Consider the following 23,608-nt stretch of genomic DNA (forward strand, 5'->3'; position numbering starts at 1 on the left):
AAAATAGAAGTTCTGTTCTCTAAGAATATTTGTACTTTAAGCAGAGTACCATGTGCAAGAAAAAAGGTGAATATATTGTAATTGGAAAAATAATTTCGCTTCAGGGGAAAAAATAGTTCCAATTATTTTCAGTAGTGTTGTTTATCAAAAACTGAAGGCCGAATTCAGAGTTCAGGGAACGCTGTGTGCTCGTTGTTTTAAAAGTTATTCTCGTTGTTAGGAGAGAACATTAAATCAGACAGGCTTGCGAAAAATTGGTCTACAACAGTAGGTGAAAGTTCGACCAAGTTCGAAAAAGCTGAAATAGTGCAAATGTGAGAATCATTGCTATCAACGATGTCTGGATCAGCAATGCTCACAGAAGGTTGTACCTGTGTGGTGCTGCTTTCATCTCGTACTTCACTGCCACTTAATCGTAATGGTGAAGTCTCAACGAATGCTGTCATCGAAATAGGAAGCCGCTGGGGATAACACATTGCATGAGTCGTTACCAAACCAAGCAAAGTATCGATATCCATAGGTATTGCTGATGGTAGTGTAAGACAGACGTCCAACACGCATTCTTCTCCGCATAGCAGACATCGAAGCACAGGTAAGATGCAATCTTGCCAGATTGGTCTGAATGAAAGAAACCAGGTAGTACTCAGATCTCTTAGCCGGGCAAAGCAGAGGACTTTAGTAATCCTTTCTCGGTATCTTATCGCTAGGATCGTTTCTTCCATTGTTGCCTGGGTTTTGTCTGTGGCTTGGCTTGCCATATCGGAGCAGAAGGAAAAAATTCGGGAAGATGCCAAGAACTGTCTCAAAGGGTGCTAACAGTCCCGAAAAAATTGGCTTAAATACATGTGCGATGCCACTGGTATCTGACATGTTTAAGATTTGGCTTAACATTTCTACGAAATGCATGGGGCAATTTGTCGAAAATAGGGTATGTATCTCTGCCGCTGTCCTTGCAACTTGCAGATCATACGTCTCTTTGGACGAGGTTAAAGGCACAGTTGTCTGTAAAAAGAATAGACTTCATTCTGCTTAAATTATCAATTCGAATAGAAGAGATATTCCGAAAAGGCCATATTGCTGCCTCCTGTCTGGTTTGCTGTTTGGATACAATACTTGCATACAGCAAATGACCCTGGAAGTAACACTCACCAGATAGGCTATTCCTGGCACCATGCCACAACAGCTGTGGTCACTTATTATAACATAGCTGCCCTTGGAAAGCTGTATGAAAAAAGGCTCTATCTGTGTTGCAGGGGTGCCGTGCAGGTGACATGAAAGGTTGTTTGATGAACCCTCGCAGGCTCCATGCAAGTTAATACCTTGACACAGTAGTGTACCGCTTAGTGAAATTTTACAGATGTTGCCACTAAGAAATACTTCTTTTTTCCCTTCACTATAACATTTATGTGTATAAGGTAAATTCCAGGTTGACTTGATGTATCCTTTACCCAACCTTTCATACAGGGCTGCTGGTATATACTTTTGGCAATATTGAAACTGAAAAGTTGTTATCGGATTTGTAATTGTTCCATGTATTATCCATTCAATGACAGGTCTCTCTGACATTGTCAATGGTAATCTCTCAAGTTTTTCAATGTTCAGAATCGTATAGTCTGCGACGTTATGTTGATTAGACGCCATGGCACGTAGCCTGAATGCAGATTTTGTAACGTCCAGCCTAGCTGTACAATAGAACGCAATTGGGACTGGCCATGTTGTAACATTAGCAAGTCCTGCTCTATTATATCAATAGCAGATGATACAATGCTGTCCAGTGAATACATTCTGGAGGACAGAGTCGTTAACCCATTGTCCACTACAGAAAGTGATTTTTCCAAATGAATACGATCGATTTCTCTTATTTTTCCTGCAGTTTCAATTTGCGTCACTTTCCAAGCTTCGTTGTAAGCAGCGTATATACCGGCGTATATGAAACGTTTTTGACGCTGTTTGCGAGGTCCCAGTATGAAATCTCGCAAGTCAGCACCTTCTTTAAGTAAAGTTAAGTGTTGCTTAATTTCAGGCAGTGTGGATTTCTGTAGCCACTCAAGGCATAATTTTCCTACACTATATGTTGTAATTATCCCTGGATGTTGTCTCTGGGAATATCTTGGGTCTGGCCTGTTCTGTTTGAACCCCTGTGTTTTGTTCAGGAAACTATCTTGACAGTTATTTGTGTCTGTGAGCCAGATCAACCATTTTTTTCAATCAGGAGTTGTTCTGTTTTGGTGTAAAATATGGGATACGTCTATCTCCACATCTGTAGTGCTATTACTATCAGGTATGGGCTTTGGAATAGACGGTTTGTTTAAGTCTTTTATCTTGGCTATGCCAAGACAGGTTGTTTGTTGAATGGTGTCATTCAGGAATATTATCTGTTCTGGGATCATGCAGGCTCTAAATAATTTTGTACCCCAGATGTTTTTTTTCTCAATGTTGTATTTCCAAAATTCAAAACCAAATGTAGACATTTTTCAGAATAAATCAATTTAGTATTTGCCAACATTGTTTTCATTCCTGTCTTATTTAACATTTTAAAATAAAACGTTTCTGGATCACTGTTGTTAAACCCTAAGAAGTATGGGAATTTCTCATTAAATGTTTTCTAACTGCCTTTTGGCGGTGTTGGACAATGTTCCCATTGGTTATAAGTAAAAACATTTCTAGGATTAGCAGATTTATGCAAATAGTGATGACCATAATGATTATAACAGTAAATTTCTTCATAGTTTGATGAGCCCTGTAAATAATCATGTTCTGTGAATTTTGCTGACATTTGTAAATCTGACATCATATTATTAATATTTTCAAAGTCCCAATCATCAGAGAAAGTACTTGGTGTTACAAAGTCACTTAATGAAACCTTGAATTGATGTGGATATTTCAAGAGCTCAATCGGGCCATAGATTTCGTAATCATTTTTGTCCCATGCTGCACCCCCAGGTATAGGATTGACTGTGATGTTCACTGATGACAGTTCCTTTTTTTTGATGTGTGAAGATTTGTGAGGCTTTAGGACCAAGTTGATGTTCTGACTTGCTGCGTCCATTGTACTATATTTTCCTTCAATGAATTTTCCAAAACTTAAAACCCAGACGCGCCAAAGTAGGAGGAAAAGTACACCTAACACAATCCATAATTCAATCCATGGTGAAATCAGATATGTTTCTTTGAGTTGATGAAAGAGTTCAGTCATTTTTTCTTTAAAAGTTTTTGTTGCTGGCGTTTCTTCATGTTCACTTGGATCATCAGAAAAGTCATCGAAATTGATGAAGTAGCCAGATGCAGTTCTGTCAATTGTTGGAATTGCTTCCTGATTTTCATTAGTCTTTGGATCTTTCTTTGCTTCATTTGTATAGTCAGAGGCGACATCGTTGTAGACAGGTGTTTCTTTACGAACTGTTGCAATTTGGGATTCAAGAAGCACAAGTTCCATGGCTTTGTTGCATAGTCCTTTTTTATTCACTGCAGGTTTATCAAATGTGATTAGTCTCTCAGTTTGAACCTCTTGGAGTGTAGCAAGGTTTGGTCTTCTGCTACTTCTTGGGAGTCCACTGAGCCTACTACTTATTATTGGCCACATGATTGTGGTTTTACCAGGTCGATTGATACAACTCTGTTCTCCTTTTTACCAGCAAGGGGCGGTAGTACTACTGATCTTGTTCCGCTGACAGCTAAGACAGGTACTGCTTTTCTGTAAGAAGGCCCAAATTCCTTCTTCACCGCAATCTTTTCTCTGACTAGATCCCCAATCTTTGGAATCCAGACAGGTCTTGCTGGGACAGGTGGTTTTTCTTCAGTGGTCGTTGGCTTTAGCTTTATGTTACTTAGACTTCTTCTTGTTTCGTTTAAGTCCTGTAAAACAGCCAAACGATCTTTGATATCAAAGGTTTTTCTTTCACCACTGAAGTGTGACAATCTAGATCCTGGATGATCATTCTAGTACCAAACAAAAGTTTGTATGGAGTGATACTTCCTAGAGAATTTCTTGACAGATTATTATTAAGACTACGTTGGACACTTGTTAGATGTTTGACCCACCCGTCACCCGAACCTAATACCCTCGCCATTATAGATTGCTTTATGTCACGGGTTTTTCTCTCCACTACCGCATTTCCCTCTGGATGGAATGGACTAGAGTACCGCAATGCAATGCCCATGCTGGTCATGGCCTCTTTGTAACCTCGAGAGCTAAACGCCGGACCCTGATCAGAATGTAGCATGCCAATTGCGTATGTGCCGATAAAGACACGCAAATCTTTTATAACAGTTCTGGCGTCAGCCGAGCGCTGGGGCGACATCTAATTGAATCTCGTCTTAATAATTATGGGATCGCATTTCTCCGTCTGGATTTCTCCGTATAGATAGCCTGTTGCTTTCTAATAAAGGTGTCCTGGCAATTGTCTGGTCTGGTTCACAACTGCGATCTCTATTGCAGTCCTGACAATCCATTGCAAAATTGTAAATTTGCACGCTCATCCCCGGCCACCAGTATTTTGATTGTAATTCTATTACAGATTTCAAGATCTCTTTGTGCCTCAGACCCATTCCCATGTGTGCTTCTTGAATCAAGTAAGCTCTCCGGTTCGTGTTTGGAATTATTCTGTCCCCCACTCCAGGGATTTGAGCAAAAGGAACGGAGTTTGCATCAATTATGTATGTATTACTGAGTGGATAGTTGAGAGGTAATGCTGCATAGTCGCCTTTTAATGAGGCTTTTACCGCCAGCATGGTTTCTCCATCGATGTGTTTTTTAGAACGCTTTTTTGTGACTACGGAAGCCGGTTGAACCGCTGCCGCCATGGCTCTGTTAGCCAATGAATTCCCTGCAACGTGAACGCCATCACGTTGATGACTCAGTGTATGTATCACGTGAGTCTTTCGTAGTTCTTTCTGCAAAAGAACTACCTGTTCCAAAAGTTTTTTATGCTTTATTGTGGCACCTGCGTCATCCTTGTAACCGTTTTGAATCCAGGTCTGCATGCTGTTATTGTAAGACTGGACGCAGTAATGCGAATCACACACTATTAGTGTCTGGAATTCGCGATCGGCATTTTCAAGCGCCATCTTTAAAGATCTTATTTCAGCTCGCTGAGCTGTACAGTTTCTGAGTGATTCAGTTTTTGTTAATATTGGTCTGAATTTACCGAAGCGCCAGCGACCTTTGACAATCGCGCACGCTGCATTGTAAGATTTTTTATCCACAACGTAGTGTTGTGCAAATCTGTCCGTGTAGATTACACAGGTATATTGTTCGAGAGGCAGAATTTCGATTGGCAGAGGATATTCATGTTCGTATTCCAGATCTTCTAGTTTTTTCATTTTCGGATCAAATGCGTGTTTCACTTCTTCTGCAGCAAGAGAATTTTCCCATTGTATCCATTTTGGATCTAATGCCACAGCATTTGGAATGCGTGGTCTTGTTTCTGCCTCAAGTGCTGATACTGCTGTTAAAACAGATATGCTCTTGCCTTGGGCTAGGGCTCTTTCTTTTGCTACAGCAGTTTGAACCGCTGTTAGAATTTTTTCAGTAGAACTGAATTTCATTTCAACTTGTGTGTACAAGTGTGATTTGTAAGCTATTGGTACCGTTTCTCCCTCATTAGAGGTCAGGTATGTGAATCCGCATCTTCCTGGGATGACTCGGATTACAAGGTTGCGTACGTTTACGCGTGTTTGCAGTTTTGTTTTAGTTAACATGTCTGTTTGTAATGATCTTAAAATGTGTGTTTCTGAGTCCAATTTATTGGTTTGAAATCAGGTTTTATTAATTCGTATAGAGGTTTAACCCTCTCTGCATAATTTAGAATGTGTCTTCAGGAAACCTAGTATTGATTGTAAGTTCTTCAGCGTTTTTGGAGCTTGGAGTACAGCACACTTCTCTAAGAAGTTATCTGCTAGGCTTTTGCCTTCACTTGATAATTAATATACAGTTAGATGGGCAATTCGTGACTTTTTAAAGTTGAATTTGTACCCTTCAGCTGCGAACCCAATTATTATGGTTTTCACTCTTTTTAAGTGTGTCTCCAGGTCATCGTCTGTAAGATAGATGTCATCGACATAAGATAATGCCTCATCATCATATATTTGTAGTAACTCTGTTACCCTTGCTGAGAATAATCCTGGGCTATTCTTGAATCCCTGTGGGAGACGGCAAAATTGATGAGAAAGCGGTCAAATACCTGCTTTCAGGTGCAATGTTTTGACAAAAGTATCCATTTGAAATGTCTAATGTCGTTTTATTTTTTTTGCGCACGATGTTATTCATTAATGCTGCACTGTGTGAGTTTTGTATTGCAAATGTTTTGCAACAGGAGCTTAGGTGTCTGTAGTCCAAAACTAGACGATATGAATCGTCTGGCTTGGAGACAGGAAACAAAGGATTGTTCATTTGTGAGGTGCATGTTTCAATCACCCACTGATATTCAAGTTGATCTAAGATCTCCCTGACTTGCATTTTAGCTTCTTATTTAACCGGATACTGCCTCTGTGCAGTCGGTTGATTTTTTAACTGGATTTTGTGGTGAGGAGAATCCTCATCCCATCCTACGTGATTTTTATATAATGCAGGGGCTTGGGCCACTGCCCATTTTCTAGCAAATGTGTATTTTTTATGAATTGGAATTTGATTTGAGAAGGCAGGCATAATCATTTCTTCGCCGTGTGGGCACTCCCTGACAAACTCTGGTGGCCAGTCTTTTTCTGCTAGAAGGATATCATAGCCTTTCGAAAGGTTATCCCAAAAGAGACCCCTTATTTTCCTAGTCTTGTCCCCCTCTATACGCAATGTTATTTCATATAATTTATGGGGCACGCTAACTCTGGTATCTGCAGTTTCCACCTGAATGTATTCATTCGTGTCCACTGTCTCCAGAAGATTCATCAGGATCTTGCGAGCTATGGTCACTTCTGCTGCGCTGTCTAGCATTGTCTGTGCCCATTCTCCGTTTTTCAGTTGTGTCCTCGACATGTTTTATTTTAATACTAGCTACCTTCTTCTTTGGATATTGTAATTTTTTACTTTGATGAGCAGGTTCCTTGTCTTTGGACTTGACATGCTCTTCTTTGTGTTCTGACCGTCCTTTTCTTTCCGATTTCTGTGAGGAAGTCTGAAAAGATCGAGAGGGACGAGTATCATTATCTTGATATCTGTCAGGTTTTCCTAATTTGTCCCTATCTCTAAGGTTGTATCTTTTTTCAGAGGGCTCCTCTTTCTGGAGATCTGTCTCTGCGTTGAGGGGACTTTCCTCTGGACTCAAACTGTTTTTCTCTGGGAGTGGTTTGTTTATTACCCTCCCACCTCTTTTTTGGAGAGTTGAGATTATTCTTAATAAAGGTTTTTTCAGGATTTTCAGTTAGTTGTGGTTTTAGTGGTTTCCCACCCAAACTATCTCTACCTAGTTCTTCATAGGATTTTTCTATGATTCTGGCAAGGTCAAAAGGTTGTTCTGCTATATCTGTTTCTTTCAATTTCTGGCGGCAGGTTGTACCGTCAATTGCCAATTGAACTAATTCTCTATATGCCTTTGTTAATTCTTTTAGTTTAACTAAAAGTTCTTCACTTGACATTTTTCCAATGTCGGGATGTGGTGTGTAGGTGGCTAGAACCGGCCACGTGGCTCCTGGTCTACCTAGTGGACCGAGCCTGGTGATGTGATTTTGATGTTTTAGGGCGCCATTAAACCAGAGCAGGTGCTCTTGGTATGTTGGTGGAATTTCAACGTCCTCGAAAGGGGTGTTTTCCATTGGAGATTCCTCTATTTTGTAATAGTGGAAATCGTGTGTCACAGCATATGCTGCTGGAAAATGTATCCAGGAATAGAATACCATGTCTGCCGATATTCATGGGCCTCTACCACAAATATGACTGTACCACCTCTTGATGATAGTCCATTTTCTATAAGTTTAATAGTTATAGTTTTTCTTACATTTACCGGAATGATTATAGCATTCGGGTCTTCATTTTGGAGACTTGTGTCATCCGCTAGAAGTTGAGCTGCTAGTCTAGCTCTCTCCCTTTCATCGTAACTTTCCCCCATTTTACTGACAGAAAGTTTTTTTGTTGCAGAGCAAGTTTCAAGGAAACAAAGATTAGGTGCACAATATTTTGGAACCCTGTATCCTTCAACATTGACTAACCCAAAAACTAATACATAGGAATCTCTTCCTACTAAGTTCCGGCGGATATTAACCCTTTACCCACTCCAGACGTCTATTGGAGTTTTTACGGAAAAAGGGGTCTGTGTGAAAATCACGACTGAGTTACTCTAGTATCTTGCATTAGATTATCGCCTTACCAAACGTTGGGCGCCATGTAGTGTAGTTTTTTTTCATTTATTTAAACTTTATTCGGCTTCAGAAATGAAGACCAGAAAAGTTACATTTACACAAGTGAACAAACAAGTTTAAAAATGGGCATCACAGATCAGGTTACATGAGTTCAGTAGGGTCAGTACACATTAAATAAGAGTATAAAGGCAATATATAAAGTTTAAAAGCAATTCATAGTAAGGCTTTTTCTGTATCTTAAAGAGCATTTTAAAAACCCTACAATCAACGGTATACAGTCGGGTTTTAACAGTTGCAGGTAAAACAAAGATGGGCGTGCCTGTGAGAAATTTAGCTTTTTTAAAAGAGATTTTAAAAACAATCTACGGGGGGGCCACATAAAAGTCGCAAAAAAGGACAAAGTGTAACAAATCCTGTGGAGACAGGTAGTCGCAGCCACAGGGTGCTAACACCTGTCCTTTATGGCTCCCCCTAGGTACTGCCAGTAAGAGGTGAAAATAGTCCAAACTAAACCTTACTAGCAGAAATCTTTCGTGCATTGATAGAGGCCATGCAAGATAATCCTCCATTCCTGGAGAGGTTTTGAGCATTAGATGTCTGCGTGCTCCAGATTTCTGGAGTTCCTGCTCCTCACGCTTGATCTGCTTACGCTCTAAATAAGATTCCTTTACAAAGGCCACATCTTCCTTAGTGTAGTTCCTATATTCCCAATAGGCTCTGCGCATTGCAATAACATAAACGATAGTTTAGACGTAGCACTGAGGTCGACTAGGTCTCTATTGAATATGTTAGACTTAATTATGAATGCCAGCTAGCTCAGAGGTCACTAGAAACTTTCTCGCATGAACAGGAAGGAGTTAACTTTCCTGATTAGACAAGAAGGGATTAGTTTCTGACAACCGCATAAACATGACAACTTTGCTCCCCCCAGAATAAGGAGCATATCTCCAGAGTCGTGTGAAAACAATAGACAGCTATTTCACTCAGTCAATCGTGCATGCTTAGTTTCAACAGGAGTGCAGAGAAATAGAGAGACGGGCGTTTTCAATAAAAGTTGTTATTTATGACCAGTCTTCTTACTCATGCAAGAGAAATTAATTGCCACAATTGCAATACTTGTTACAAAGTAAAGTGCGTACAGTAAAAGGAGTATTATGAAATAATACTATAAAAGCATTGATATGGTTTCTGAGCCATATGATACTTAAAATGGATAAAATATATACATAAATAAAATCATTGACTAAACGTGCTCAACTGGTGTTTCTAAAATACCCCTACCCCGGTGTACCTGACCTAAGCCTAATACGTGGGAAGGAGTAAGTAAGTCGATAGTTTTGCCAAGAATCTGCATCAAGAATTCTCTAAGGATCTAATCAGCTCCGTACCTTGTTTATAGAATGAAGGAGGTCTTGCATCTCTCTCTCAGGACTCGATCTCCCAGCAACCCGCAAGGGTGACTGGAAACACTGGAGCTGGATTTCTCGGCAAGAGAAAAGACAGCGTCTCTCTCAGTGCGTCAAAGGGAGGGTCGGCTTCCTTCAGCATTCGCATCAGCTGGGCGTCGGGCGAATAGATAGCCGCTCTGCTCCAAACCATAGTGTGTTTGCTTAAGGCAAATGCTGGTATATTTATACCTGAAAGGTGTCGAGTTTGACGTAAGGTTGGACATAAGACGTCACTAAGAACTTACAGTTCTTTCTGGACTCCAGGAGTTCTTGTGCAAATCAAAACAAAAGCAGGGGGAATTCCCGGGCTGCTGGAGGCTTGGTTTGTTTAAAGAACGCGTTGTACTTTCTAGGAGTCTATGGGAGTAGCCTTGCCGTATTTGGACTGCATTGGCTATGACTAAATATGGATATGATTCGTATGCCTTTATAAGGATATTATTTGTTATAACCACATAAGGGTATGAATCTGGAATATTTAATTAGGGTCCTAGATACGTTTACAACAATAACAGGGTGCTGTGTAAGTAGTGGTAGGACATGTTTTGATAGAGGATGTGTTGCATGTCCCAGTAATGACAACTGCTAAATTTGTTTTTCACTACTCTGATGCCTATTCCTCTCATAGGCTAACACTGGGAATTCATTAAAACACATTTCTGCTATAATTCCTGATTAGAAAACAGTAGCTGTTTCATATCTTTAGAATGGTAATGATAAACCCTCTTTAATGGAAAAGTTGGATTTAATATTACTATTTTAGAAATGCCACTTTTAGAAAGTGGACGTTTCTATGCACTTTCTCCTGTGTACCTTGCAGCCTGTCTCCGATACAAGCCTGGGGTGGGCGACAGCTACACTTTGTGCATTCCCTCTAAACAGCCACAAACATAGGAAGGATGGATGTGACAGCAAAGTCATCTGCATATATCTACATTCTGATAGCTCTTCCTGGGCAGGAAGGGGGGGCGCTGACACACCTGACCAAAGGCACAACTGGGCATAAATACTGGGGCTCTGACCCTACCAAGACAGTACACAATTGGACATGTGAAGAACTTTGCCGGGCGTAAAGACTGATATGCTACCAGGGATGCCACTTTACCTGACTGCTGCTCTGAAGGAACTACTTTCTGCTTGGCTGAGATGCCCTGATGCCTGCTGATCTCTGCCCTGCTGAGGACAAGGTCTGGACCAATCTCACTTGAACCCAGAGTGACGCCTACGGCTTGCCTCCTACTTCTAAAGTTTCAGGCCCATCAAAGACTTCCAACAACTCTACCGGACTCTGCAATCTGTGAGTCCTACCCTGCCTGAGGGGCCATTCAAGTCCTGGACCTTATAAGTGGTTTCTGCAGCTTCTAAATCGATGCAGTGATGCCTTTGCACCAATTGGAATCGAAGCAGTACCCTTCAACACCAAGGCAGTTCAGATCTGGGGACAACCCTGCGTGGTTTGAGCATGGCACGGGATCCGACTGCCAGACTTGATGATGACTCAGAGCCTGCATCGTAGAAGTGGTCGACATTGAAGCCTTCTCCAGCTGCGTTGATTAGAACCGACGCATTGCCTACATCCTCGAGATCAACTACGACGCATCGCCTCTTCAGCTCCTCGTATCAAGTTTCTGATGTCAATGCTTACTCCATCCAAAGTACCTTGTCAGCGGGACCTCGGCGAGTCCTTTAACCAGCCTGCCCTCAATTGTGGCCAGCTTAAACTCTGGATTTGCCCCAGTCAGGTATTAAGTGAAGTAACTCTTTAGTGCTACTTGACCTTTAAGTACGATTTTTGATATATTCTTTAAAAGTTCATAACTTTGGATTTTCGTATTACATTTTTGTCGTTTTCAACTTGGTTTTTCATAAAAATATTCTCTATTTTTCTAAACCCAAGTGGAGTATTTTTGTGGTGTTTTCATTGTGTTACTGGGTGTGTGTATTGCACCAATACTTTACACATTCAGTCTCTAGATAAGCTTGACTGCTCCATACCAAGTTACCAGAGGGTGAGCACAGGTTATCTTTTAGTGTGTATCTTGCTTACACTGAATAGGATTGTGGTACCTACTTGGATGGGTGCATTCCTCTGCCAACCAGAGACCTAATTTCTAACAAGAATCTAACACCCACACAAGGATCATAAGCTCAATCACATGCACAAGCTCAGCTACTTGCCTGCAGTAACTGACACAATATGACTATCTCACTGATCATCACACAAAACATGACAACTCTTCCCATATAAGCCATACTGCTAACCCCCCCTTTCAACTGAACACAACTATGCTATGAACGCATATTTCAAGCTTACGCTCTTCTTTGCTCCACTACACACTCAGGTATAGCTGCAGCTAATATTATAGGAGCATCACCAGAATAACACTTAGCACACACTAAAAACTGACACCCGTCCAACCAAGCACAACATAGAAGTAGGATGCTGTTTGCCCACCAAAAGTATTTTGCAACCTCACTGGGCCCTAGAAATGGCCAGTCTGACACATAAGAAAGCTGATCCATTGGTCACGCTAGGGAGATTGATCATTTCATCTGGGGAGGTTTCATTATTATATTTGGGTTAGTTTACCCACTGCAGTACATTGTAAGGATATTATTGCAAGTTACTAACAACTTCCAAGTCCATAAAGAGGAACAGGGCTGAAGGCCATGTCCCTCTATAAGGTAATGGATCTCTGAGGTGACTTGTAGTATTGTTTTATGTGCAACAGAGGATATTTTGTTTCTTAAAATATATGTTCAAACCATCATACTTCCTAAACCCAATTAATTACTTGTTGTCTTGCTCTTTGATGTTCACTACAGAACAGAACATTTTAATTAGAGCCTGTAATGCACAATTAAACACACTAAAAAGAAGCTAGAAAGTTTTGCGAAAAATATTAGAAACAGTTTCATACAAACCAGGTTAAAAATGCAGTGGCTCGGATAGTGTAGAAACATGCAGAGATTCTATGTTTCCTTCAATAACTTATATGTATGTGGCCATAAATATCTAATGTGTGCTGATCACTTTTCCTTTTTAGATAAAACATATCAAAAGTAAAAGCCATTTCCTATTTTCCTTGTTTTAAACTGTAGCTATAATTATGTTCCGTTACATGCCTTTCACTCTGGTTACTGGTTTTGGCAGTAGGCATAGTGATGTCAAAACATAACTGAAATAACTTATAACAGTTTAGCAGCTATAGCCTTTCTTTCTTACAGGTGACTAGAAACGTCTGTGATAAGGACGTCAGAGACAGGCTTTATACAGGGATTCCAGGCTCCTATGTATTTTATGCTGTACGTTAGGCACACATAGTAGAATACATTTGGGAAGGTGAATACTCTGTGGTTGATCTTTCCCTATGCCTGATGAGTCTTTAACAGAGTTGTCTACCTGGTACAGAACAGAAAAATTGATTTTAACAAAGCAAATATCTTCCAAACATTTTGAGGATGATCTGTTACACCTTGGTGTACTTCAAAGATATTTGACTGACCCTACTGATTTACCCACTTTTGTTGTTGAAGGGCCATGGCAGAAAATCCTTCATGATTTTAAATATGCTGTTTTCGAGGGAGGTTTGGGGAGGTTTTAGTTAATTTGCTTAGTGTATGTCCCAAGTTTCATTTTAATTAAAGCTAGTATTTTTTAAATATACAGTAACCCTTTACAATTAAGCACTTGCACATTTTCTGTCTGCACTGTCTGGTGATATTGGTTTTATGTTTGTAAAGTTTTATAGCAGCTCGTATGTATTCCTGCTTTATTACTTGTTAAGTAAACCTTTATGGCTTGGTACCACTTAAAATAGTGCAAAATATTTTCGTGTAGGTTTCCCAAAAATATAAATAACTAAAAGTGAACTATACCTTCAATCAAATCTGGATTGTATGACACGGTAATTAGTAGATAACAACAGTCCTGCTCCATCAAGGAAAGCAGTGCCTTGGCGTAGCTAACAAACAAAAGAAAAGAGGCACAATTAAAAAGAAATGAGAATACATTTTCAGCACTGCTAGGCTATATAAAGGTCAAAACAGTGTATAAAAATTACGGCTAACATACCATAGGTCCACAAAACAATAATTTGATACTTTTAGAACCATTGCTTTGACGATATGTGATAAAAGACCTCATATTTTCACAGCAGTTTACTAGAAGTATGGGATGGCAGACAGTCCTCCATATATTATGTTTAAATAAAGGTTTGTATTAACATCATAAGTTATGACTGCTCTGCACATATTTTTCTTTGGCTTTCAGGCCTCACGGGGTGATGCCAGACTTGCCAACAGCTTTTTTATAAATGAGGGAATAATGCCAGGACTCACAATCCAAAGTTAACTTCTATCCACAATAAAACGGTGACCCTTCTTCCACTCCAGATAAAACACCAGGAAGTAGAACAGCAGGCCAAGAGTATATCAGGTAATAGACTTATAACTGTTCTTTCTTAATATACAAGAGAACCCCATGCAGGCTTTCCTGTATCCTTATAAACTGCAAAACAGTGCCTTAGACATTGGGTGCATTGTGACTGCAGAACCATGATATCGATTAGCACACTGGCATACCTGACACAATCCCAGGTATGAGGTACTGTGTATTGACATACTAGTCTGGCATATTGGTCTCCAACTCTGCTGGAGAGTGGCTACTGACTTACTGTACAGTATACACTAGCCTAGTGAGCAGCTGTACTCTGACACACTAAGCAGATCCCTGCCACGTTGGGTAGGCCTCTAGTACAGTGGCATACTGAGATGCATGCACACTGTTTGCAACCCTGGAATAATGAGATTCCCCAAAGTCATACTGAATAGCTCCTGGGAGAATTAAGCTATGCAAGGCACATGCCATTTGTGTGGCCCAAAGGAATCAGTCACACTGCTCATATATTTTGAGATGCAAACCCTGGCATATTTTAACAGCCCACTGACGCACAGAGGAGCATCAACTGAGCACTAATCAGCTGCTTACTGGCATCTTGCATAGGAAACTAGACCATTGGCAAGCATCCTGGCATATTGGGTGTGGCCCAGGAACACTGAGCAGCACATGGTCTATTCAGCACACCCTTGTCATACTGAATATCACCTTGACACATTAAGCAATCCTGAAGAATAATGAGCAACCCAAATGGCACAATAAGCAGCCCCACAGCACATAGAGCAACCCTTTTGGAATAATGTCCAGCTTCCCTACCACATTCATTTGCCTCGAACATGCCTAGCAAAAGTGAAGCCACAGGCATACTAGAAGAAATCTGGAACACATCAATAATATTGTGGCATGTGATGTCAGAATCATGTCATATAATGGCAACCATTCTGGTGTGATTTTTTATATTGAAGTAGAGAAGGTATGATGAAATAGTCAGTCGCATAGAATTAGTAATGGGCAAGGACTAAACGTGGACAATAGTAGAACCGTATGCAACCTTTCTTGTCACAGAATGTCCCACTACATAAGAACACTAAGGTGCACTTGCATCAAAGAATTCAATAGCGATTCTTTAATTGCGATTTTTAAGGAATCGCAATTAAAGAATCGCTATTGCCTATCCATGTAGGAATCGTAAATAAAATTGCGATTACTACAAATTCCTTATTTGCAACTCGCAAATTGCGAGTCGCAATCAAGGAATTGCTTTCCATTCATTCCTATGGGTCTAGAGGTCCACAGGAATGAATGGGAATTGCATGCACGATTTGCGAGTACCCAATAGATACTTGCAAATTGCGCATGCAATTTCAAGGGTGCCAAAAGGATACCCTGTTTTTCAAAGTTTTTTTTAATTACCGTCAAGTTTCATTTGACGCTAATTTGCGTCCCCTAATAGCAAAATAGCTATTTGCCATGGCATCATGTATTGCATTTGAGGCATCGCAATTCGTGAATCCTTAAATGCAATCACAATTTAAGTAATCGCAAATTTTGTGAATCCTTAAATTGCAATTTTTGCATTTGGGATGATGCATCCCAAATGAAAAAATACCAGTTGCAAAGGGGAAGATTCTGAGAATCCGCCCATTTGCGACCGGTTTTTCTTTTGATGCATTTGGCCCTATATCTGTTATGGGACGCACAGCTGTCTTATGTATCTACAGCTTTTTTACAGGATACACAGATTTTTGAAAGTCACATGCATGCATTTGCTGCTTCAGAAGAATAATGCTTCTGGGTACAAAGGCAGACCTACACTTTTTTAGGTGCCCTTCAGAGCCCATGGATATCAGTGCAACAAATTCAGAAAGATGAACTGTAAAATACCCCTTTTTTCAGAAAATTCTAAATTAAATAACACCCTTCCACAACATCATTTATGAGAACATCGAGATGTTGGCTCATGCAGCGTCAGTGGGATTATCTACAATACCAATAAATTGGCCATATTGGACCCACTGTCTGCTGATCACAATAAATGAAGTGAAGCACTTATTGTTGATCATGGTATTACACATTACCTGAACAGCATATGTATGCATGCCATAGTTGGTAAATACCTTTTTTGTGGAGATCCTTCCATGTAAATTATTTAGGGTGTGGGGCGTGTACTGGGATGATAACTCACCATAATCTTCATGTCAAGCGGCTCATCAAAATGCAAAATGTTATGAAAGTAGAAACACTCATGCGAAAGAGTATGCTATTTTCACTGGTAGTTCATCTGCCAAAACATACAAATTAGTGGAAGGGGGAGCAATGACTCTCCCAAATAACTTTACTCACCGCTCTCTATCACGTGGGTTAATTGCAACCAGAGATCCTCTATCCCAAATCCCATCATACTTTGCGGGAATTCTGTCACAAGAATAAAAGATACATTTAAAATATATGAACAGACTTTATAAAACTAGGGTGCATACTCAAATGTTTTTGTATAATGTTTAATGTCATTACAAGACATAAGCATTAACTACCGGAGAAGAAGCCAGAAACGTTTCAAGCTCTAACATGAAGATGCATATGTTACTTACCTTCAGTAATTCCTTATCTGGTAGAGACTAGATCTAGCCACAGATTCCTTACCTTTGAATTGTCCGTAGGTGACAGACTGGATCCGGAATTATTTCTACAGCAGTGCCTCTGCGAGTCAGTAGGGGGCGTCGAGCCACTCTGTAACGACATGGTTCACCACATAATCCATGTAAGCCCTCCCCTGATGCGCTGACGTCAGTTTCTTCCGCAACTACTTTCTGCGCTAAAACACTGAGCCATGTATAGTAACTGCTATGGACACAGTGTGCCCAACAAGAATCCTCTTTTTGAAAGATGCTTATAATAATTATTAGTTGCTGGTTTGTCTTCTCTCTTTTTTGTCTTATACCCACGAAAGGCATGAGGGGACATACAAGGGATCTGAAAGAAAAGGAGAATCAGTTTGGAGAGCAGGGAGGATGGGTAGGTCGGTAAGAATTCTGCTGCTAAATCTAGTCTCTACTAGATAAGGCGTACCAAAGGTAAGTAACTTATTCATGTGATAGAGATGTCTACCTGCAGATTGCTTACATGTGAATGAGATACCCAAGCAACACCATCCCGGAGGATGGTTTGCAAACTGATTCCCTGCCTAGGCTACCCGGTCTGCATAAGGCAAAGAGAGAGAGAGGCAGTTCACCAGGAAGGGAGGGTAAGTATGAAAACATCCCACCCGAAAACTCAGAGAGGACCCAGTATAGAACCAAATTTGCAGCTGTGCAAAAACGTGTGAAAAACACCATGGCAGAAGAATAAGACCTGTGGGAAGAACACTCCATATAAACATAGCTCTACAACACCCTCGGAAGGTCAAACGGCCACAGAGACCGAGGCAGAGGGCTAAGGACAATAAGTAAAACAGCTGGGCCAAAGCTCCTAGCCATAGAAGTTGGTGATACAGAGAGCACCAAACAATAGCTTTAGAAAAGCTAGGCAAGCAATAACAACAATCATGACAATAGACCATTTTTTTTTTAAACTCTGTTTATTGTTTTCCGTATACAAACAACATACATAATGGTGACCAATCATACCTACATTATGCATGACATGACTAAGACGCTGTGAAAATCATGTGACACTTGATGCTACACTCAGGGTAAAATATCAGAAAAAATAAACCCAGTTGTCAATGATCTCGCAATCAGGGTATTGTTCCATAATAGCACCAGGATATCTATGCAAAAACTGTATACCTGTGCTGTAATGCCTCATTTAACAGGTCAACTTATATTCCCTCCCTCAACTCTCCCTCCCCCACCCACCCTCTCACCGGCGTGTCAACTATAATAGCAGAGTTCGACAAAATGACAAATTATATCAATGGGATCCATACATGGCATCATACACACAGCAGTTTTAAATATTAAGATTATTACGGAAGGGGGGAAATACCACCCACGCTTCTCCATACCATCACTTGGGACAATCATTTTACGAGTCTTCATCCCCGGCAAGGGCACTCAACTCCGAGTCGGAGTCAATATCTGCGGCCTTCAGCTCTGCGACCAGGGCCTCCCATGCTCGCGCTGCTTCTAACGCTTTGTCATTATGGGACCTTTGGGCCTGCTGCAGGCAAACTATGCTCTCGCTCCCTGCCATACAAGTAGCGCAGCCTTCCATCTGGGGAAACTGGGCCCCCCTACCGCCTTGCAGTGGGACGTGATTTCCCTTTTGGCAAGCACTAATCCTAAGTCTAGGAATATACTCGTCAATTTTGTCTTACTAGTATGTGGAAACCAATGTAACAAGCAGGTCCCCTTGTCCGGACTAATCTGTTGCTCCGTTGTACTCCCAGTATGTCCCCAGTTGTGGACAGTCCCACAGCATATGTAACAGGTCCGCGTCCCTCAACTTACATCGGGGGCATTGTGCTGTATCTACATTGAAATATTGATTGATCTTCGCCGGTGTTAGATATGCCCTGTGCAGTATGTAAAAATGGACCAATTGGAATCTGGCATTTCTAGCGCCCTCCTAATTATTTGCGACCAAGCCGAGTCAGGTATTTCTCTATCCATATCCACCGCCCATTGGGTACGTAGCCTCTGCAGCGGTGATAACCCCTCTCCGAGCATTCGTCTATATAAGCAGGTGACAGCTCTATAAGTGCCTGCCGCCATCACTACGTACTGGCACGCCTCACTCACCAGTGGCTCCAAAAGGCCCGTGCCCCAGTATTTTTGGATGGCAGCAACTAGAGCCGTATGGAGTAAGAAGTGTCCCCGCGGGAGCCCAAAGCTCTCCTGGAGCGCACTATAGGGTAATATGACGCCATTCCCATACAAGTCTCCCACCTGCAACCCTAACGTCTCCCACTCCACAAGGGCAGGCCAATCTCCACCATGCGTGAGGGCCGTGCACATGCCCAGTGGTATCTCTGGGGCGTAAGGTCGCTGCACCCCGACTCTGTTGTGGTACCGTTTCCAGCAATGCCTCAGAGTGCGTTCTTCAACAGACAGCCCATCTGCCCGTAGTTTTTGTTGTAAAACCACAAACGACAGCACATGTCGTGGCACATCCGGCTCGAAGTCTCGCTCCGGGACTCTGAATTCCTGCGCCACTGCCTGGGTAAGGCCCTGGAACTGTGCAGCCAGGCAGTATAACTCGAAATCAGGGACTGCAAGTCCCCCCTCAGCTCTTGGGCGCATTAGTGTGTCCAGCACCACCCGTCACCTCCCTTTTCCCCAGATAAAGCTGCCCACTATAGACCGGAGCTGCCGAAAAAATGCGACAGGTATCCGTACTGGCAATGTTCGGAAAAAGTAAAGTAGCCGGGGAAGCGCCACCATTTTTAACAGGGCTACACGGCCCGCTACCGACAATGGCAAAGTTCCCCAAAACTGCATGCTACCCTTAAGTCCCCTCATTGCTCTGCCAATATTACCTTCAAGCAAGTCGTCCTGGGTGTGATAAACATGCGTCCCTAAGTAAGGGAGGCAACTGGGCTCCCATGCAATATCAGGCAGAGGCACAGGTGGTTCGCATATCCGGGTCACTGGGAAGACACAAGACTTCGCCCAGTTGACTCTTAGACCAGAGATATCCCCAAATCAGCGGAGGAGAGCACGCGCTCCTTCCAATGCCCCTCCGGCATCCTTCAAGAACAGCAAGAGGTCGTCCGCATATAATGAGATATAATGCATCCGATCGCAAAGTCGCAGGCCCTGAAATGCCCTCCCCAGCCTGGCACGTATCGCTAGTGGTTCTATGGCAAGGGCGAATAGCAACGGGGAAAGCGGGCAACCCTGCCTAGTGCCGCGCCCCACCGGATATGAGGAGATGACCTTACCAACCCTCACCCTGGCGCTCGCCGACGAATACAATATTTCAGTCCAGCGGACATACCCCTCTCCAAGCCCGAAGGCTCTCATAACAAAAAACAAGTAAGGCCACTCCAAACTTTTAAATGCTTTTGCAATGTCCACTGAGAGGACCATCGCCTGATAGTCCTCGCCGTGGTCCCCTCCCAATATGCGTATCAGCCTGCGTATACTACCGGCGGTGCTGCGAGTAGGAATGAAGCCGGCCTGATCAGGATGAACCAAGCGTATCATATGGGGAAGGAGCCGAGTAGCCAGAATACGACTCAGAATTTTATAGTCAGTGGTGAGCATAGATAATGGCCGATACGCAGATGGGTCCGTAGGGGGTTTCCACGGTTTAAGTAGTGGGATGATGATAGCTTCCCTAGTTGAGGTCGGCAGTACCCCCAGCTGCCTGGCTTCCTTGTAAACCGACAGCAGCCTAGGAGCTAGGATATCAACATAAGCCGAGTAAAACTCGATGGGTAGTCCATCAATTCCCGGAGTTTTGTTGCACGCCAATTGTTTAATAGCGCATCGAATTTCAGCAAGCATGATATCTTGGCCAAGGGAATCCGCCTGCTCCGCCTCCATGGTAGGCAGCTCCAAATCCTCCAGGAACGCATGCATCTCCGCTTCTCCGGCCTCAAGTGACTATCATACAAGTCAGCGTAATAGTTACGAAATAGGGTATTTATCTGATGTTGGGTGTATTCTAGATGCCCCGACGAGGAGGTCAGCGCCAAAATAGGAACGCATTTAGGGAGGGGGTTGGCCAACCATGCCAGTAAAGTACCCACCTTATTCCTCTCAGCATGTGCACGGGCCATATAGGCCCTGTGGTCAAAGCTCCTCAAGCGCTCCACAACCACTGCCACAGCTTCTTTCAAGTTCAGGACCATTTACCGGGTCTCAGAGTTAGTGGAGTGGGCCCGCTTGGCCTCCCTAAAGGCCTTCTCTGCAGCGTCTATTTCTTGCAATAGCAGCTTTTGCACTCCCATCCATTTAGTTATACAAAATCCACGGATCACCACTTTGAAGGCGCCCCACGCCAAGGCGGTCATCGTAGCCGTGCGTTCGTTCTCACCAAAATACTGCTCTATCCCCGTTTCCAACTCGGCGCGGAAGACAGGGTCCTCCAGCAATTCCGGACGCAACCTCCAGGTCGGGACAGTAGGGCGCTCTAGGGCCCAGCAGAAACACTCTAGCAGTGGATTATGATCCGAGATGGTGCGCAATAGGTATTCACTACCAGCTACCATAGTGGCCAGACCAGTGCTACACAAAACCGCATTGAGCCGCACATGCAAATCATGCAAAGCTGAGAAATAAGAGTGATCTCGTTCAACGGGGTGTTGCGCTCTCCAGACATCCACAAATCCTCAGCTTTCTTGCCATTGGGTTCTAATCTTTGACAAATTATTAATTGGGGCAGTAGGTAACGGAGGGTGGGATCTATCCATGGTCACATCTGTAATGGAGTTGAAATCCCCTCCTAATAGCACTGGGTTCGTGAAATAAACTGCCAGGGTGTCTGATAAGTGCGCAAAGAAAGTCGCCTGTTCCACATTAGGGGCATAAACACTGCAGAGGGTTAATTCTCGCCCATGAAGGTGTCCCCTAACAGCTACATAGCGGCCCTCAGGGTCTATCAGTTGGTCAGTCATCTGGAAGGGGACCCCGGCTCTAACCCAAATCAACACTCCTCGCGCGAAAGCCGAATAAGTGGTATAGTAGAGCTGCCCCCGCCATCTGTGCTGCAGTGCTAATCCCTCCGCCCTAGTCAAATGTGTCTCCTGCAGAAATGCTATCTGCGCGCCCCTGCATACTAAATAGGAATGGACTATATATCTGCGCTGCATAGAGTGTAATCCCCGCACATTCCAAGTCACATACTTTACATCAGGTAGTGGACCCATAGTACAAATGCAAAAAACACAGGAGTTCTCTGTTTCTCACTAGACACGCCGGCGAGTGCCATCCCCCTTTCAAAATATTCCTTTTCCCCAACAATTCCAGTTCCCCTCATCCTTAATGCCATATTCTTTAAACACCCGGCCAGCGTTCAATTGTGCCATTAGAGAGCCAGGCCTGGGGCCCCGCCCTTCTGTATTTCTAGGTAGAGTCATATTGAGTCAACAGCAATGTCCACCCTTCCATCCCCAGTCTCAGCAAACCCATCACACCCTCATAGAATACAGATTCTACTCATCCAGTAGTCCATCCGCCGTTCCCGGTGTGACCAGTGGCAAATGCATACTCTCCGATCCTGAAGAGTCCGCATCCGATTGCTCCTTGTCCTTCTCCAGATCTGAGTCTCTCGGCGAGGTCACCGACAATTCACCAGAGATCGCCGTCACCGCTTCCAGTGCTCCTCTGTGCTCCAATTCTGTCTGTGAAGTTGACGGTTTCCGCCGTCCCCGTTGGCGGCGCCTTATCCGTTGTGACTTACGGAGCTGAGGGTTTTCAGCGAGCTCCCGTGCTTCTCGTTCTAGCCCATCTTTACCAGCCCTATAAGATTCCAACCATGTCCATGCATCCTCTGGTGTGACCTGGAAGCAAGTCTTTCCATCCAGAATTATGCGCAGTTTGGCCGGAAATAACAGGGAGTACTGGATCCCTTCCGCTCTCAGTTCCTTTTTGACTGATTGGAAGGATGCGCGGCGCCGCTGAGTTTCGAAGGTATAGTCTGGGAACAGTAACCTTACTATTTCCAACATGGAATGGGCCGTCAGTACGAGCCTTCTGAAGAAGCAAATCTCTGTCTCTGAAGTGCAACAGGCACGCCACCGCCGGTCGGGGAGGGCACCCCTGCTGCGGCGGTTTCGCGGGGACTCGTTGCGCACGTTCTAGGGTGTAGAAGGTAGACAAGCCTTCAGGAGCCACCACCGTTCTCAGCCAGTCCTCCAAGTAGCGCACCATGTCTGGTCCCTCCGCTTTTTCAGGCAAACCCACTATGCGAATGTTGTTCCGTCTGTTTCTCCCTTCAGCGTCCTCAGCGCGCCTCTCCAGTGCTGCAATCCAATCCAGGGCATTTGTCACTGTCGCAGCCAATGCAGTCTGTGCAGGCGCCACCTCCTGGACTATCCCTTCCACATGCTTCACCCTGTCCGCCAACTTAGAGTGGTCTGACCGCAGGAGGCCAAGACCCGTCGCCACCTGAGCAATGTCCTGTTGCAGGGCAGTATGAGAGTCTGCGATGGCCGTCAGGATCTTATCAAGTTGTTGCTGTAGCCCAGATTCCTGAGGTAGTTCATGTGTGACTTGTTCTGCTTGAGATGGGACTCAGTGCTGAGAGCTGGTGCCCCTCCTCCTTCTTCCCATGTGGCTTGCCCATATTAATGTTTGCCAGATCACGCCTGAGGGGTTTGCAGTGCTAGACCACCCGTTATTTATTAGGTGGCTGTGAGGGCCAAGCACCAGGAAAGAGACTTCAAATATTCGATCTATCAGCTGGTACTAGTCTCCGCCACTGATGTTACCCCTATCAATGCTGCTAGTTAGTACCTCTTGTCAACTGCGTCATCTGCATGGGCCAGTTCAGGGCGAGAGCAGTAGTAGTGCTCAATCCAATG

General features: G+C 43.2%; 1 protein-coding gene across 1 annotated transcript in view; it reads right to left on the reverse strand.

Annotated features, from left to right (window-relative positions):
- Positions 1-23,608, reverse strand: part of LOC144827541 (putative thiopurine S-methyltransferase) — a 209,049-nt gene that overhangs the window by 75,076 nt on the left and 110,365 nt on the right. Inside the window, exons 5-6 of the mRNA XM_078685805.1 lie at positions 16,480-16,551; positions 13,617-13,702 (exon numbers count right to left, since the gene is read on the reverse strand). Coding sequence (XP_078541931.1) covers positions 13,617-13,702; positions 16,480-16,551 — 158 coding nt within the window. The remainder of the gene's footprint in view (positions 1-13,616; positions 13,703-16,479; positions 16,552-23,608) is intronic.

Source organism: Lissotriton helveticus, chromosome 4_1 (genome assembly GCF_964261635.1).
Source record: "Lissotriton helveticus chromosome 4_1, aLisHel1.1, whole genome shotgun sequence".
Taxonomy (NCBI): domain Eukaryota; kingdom Metazoa; phylum Chordata; class Amphibia; order Caudata; family Salamandridae; genus Lissotriton; species Lissotriton helveticus.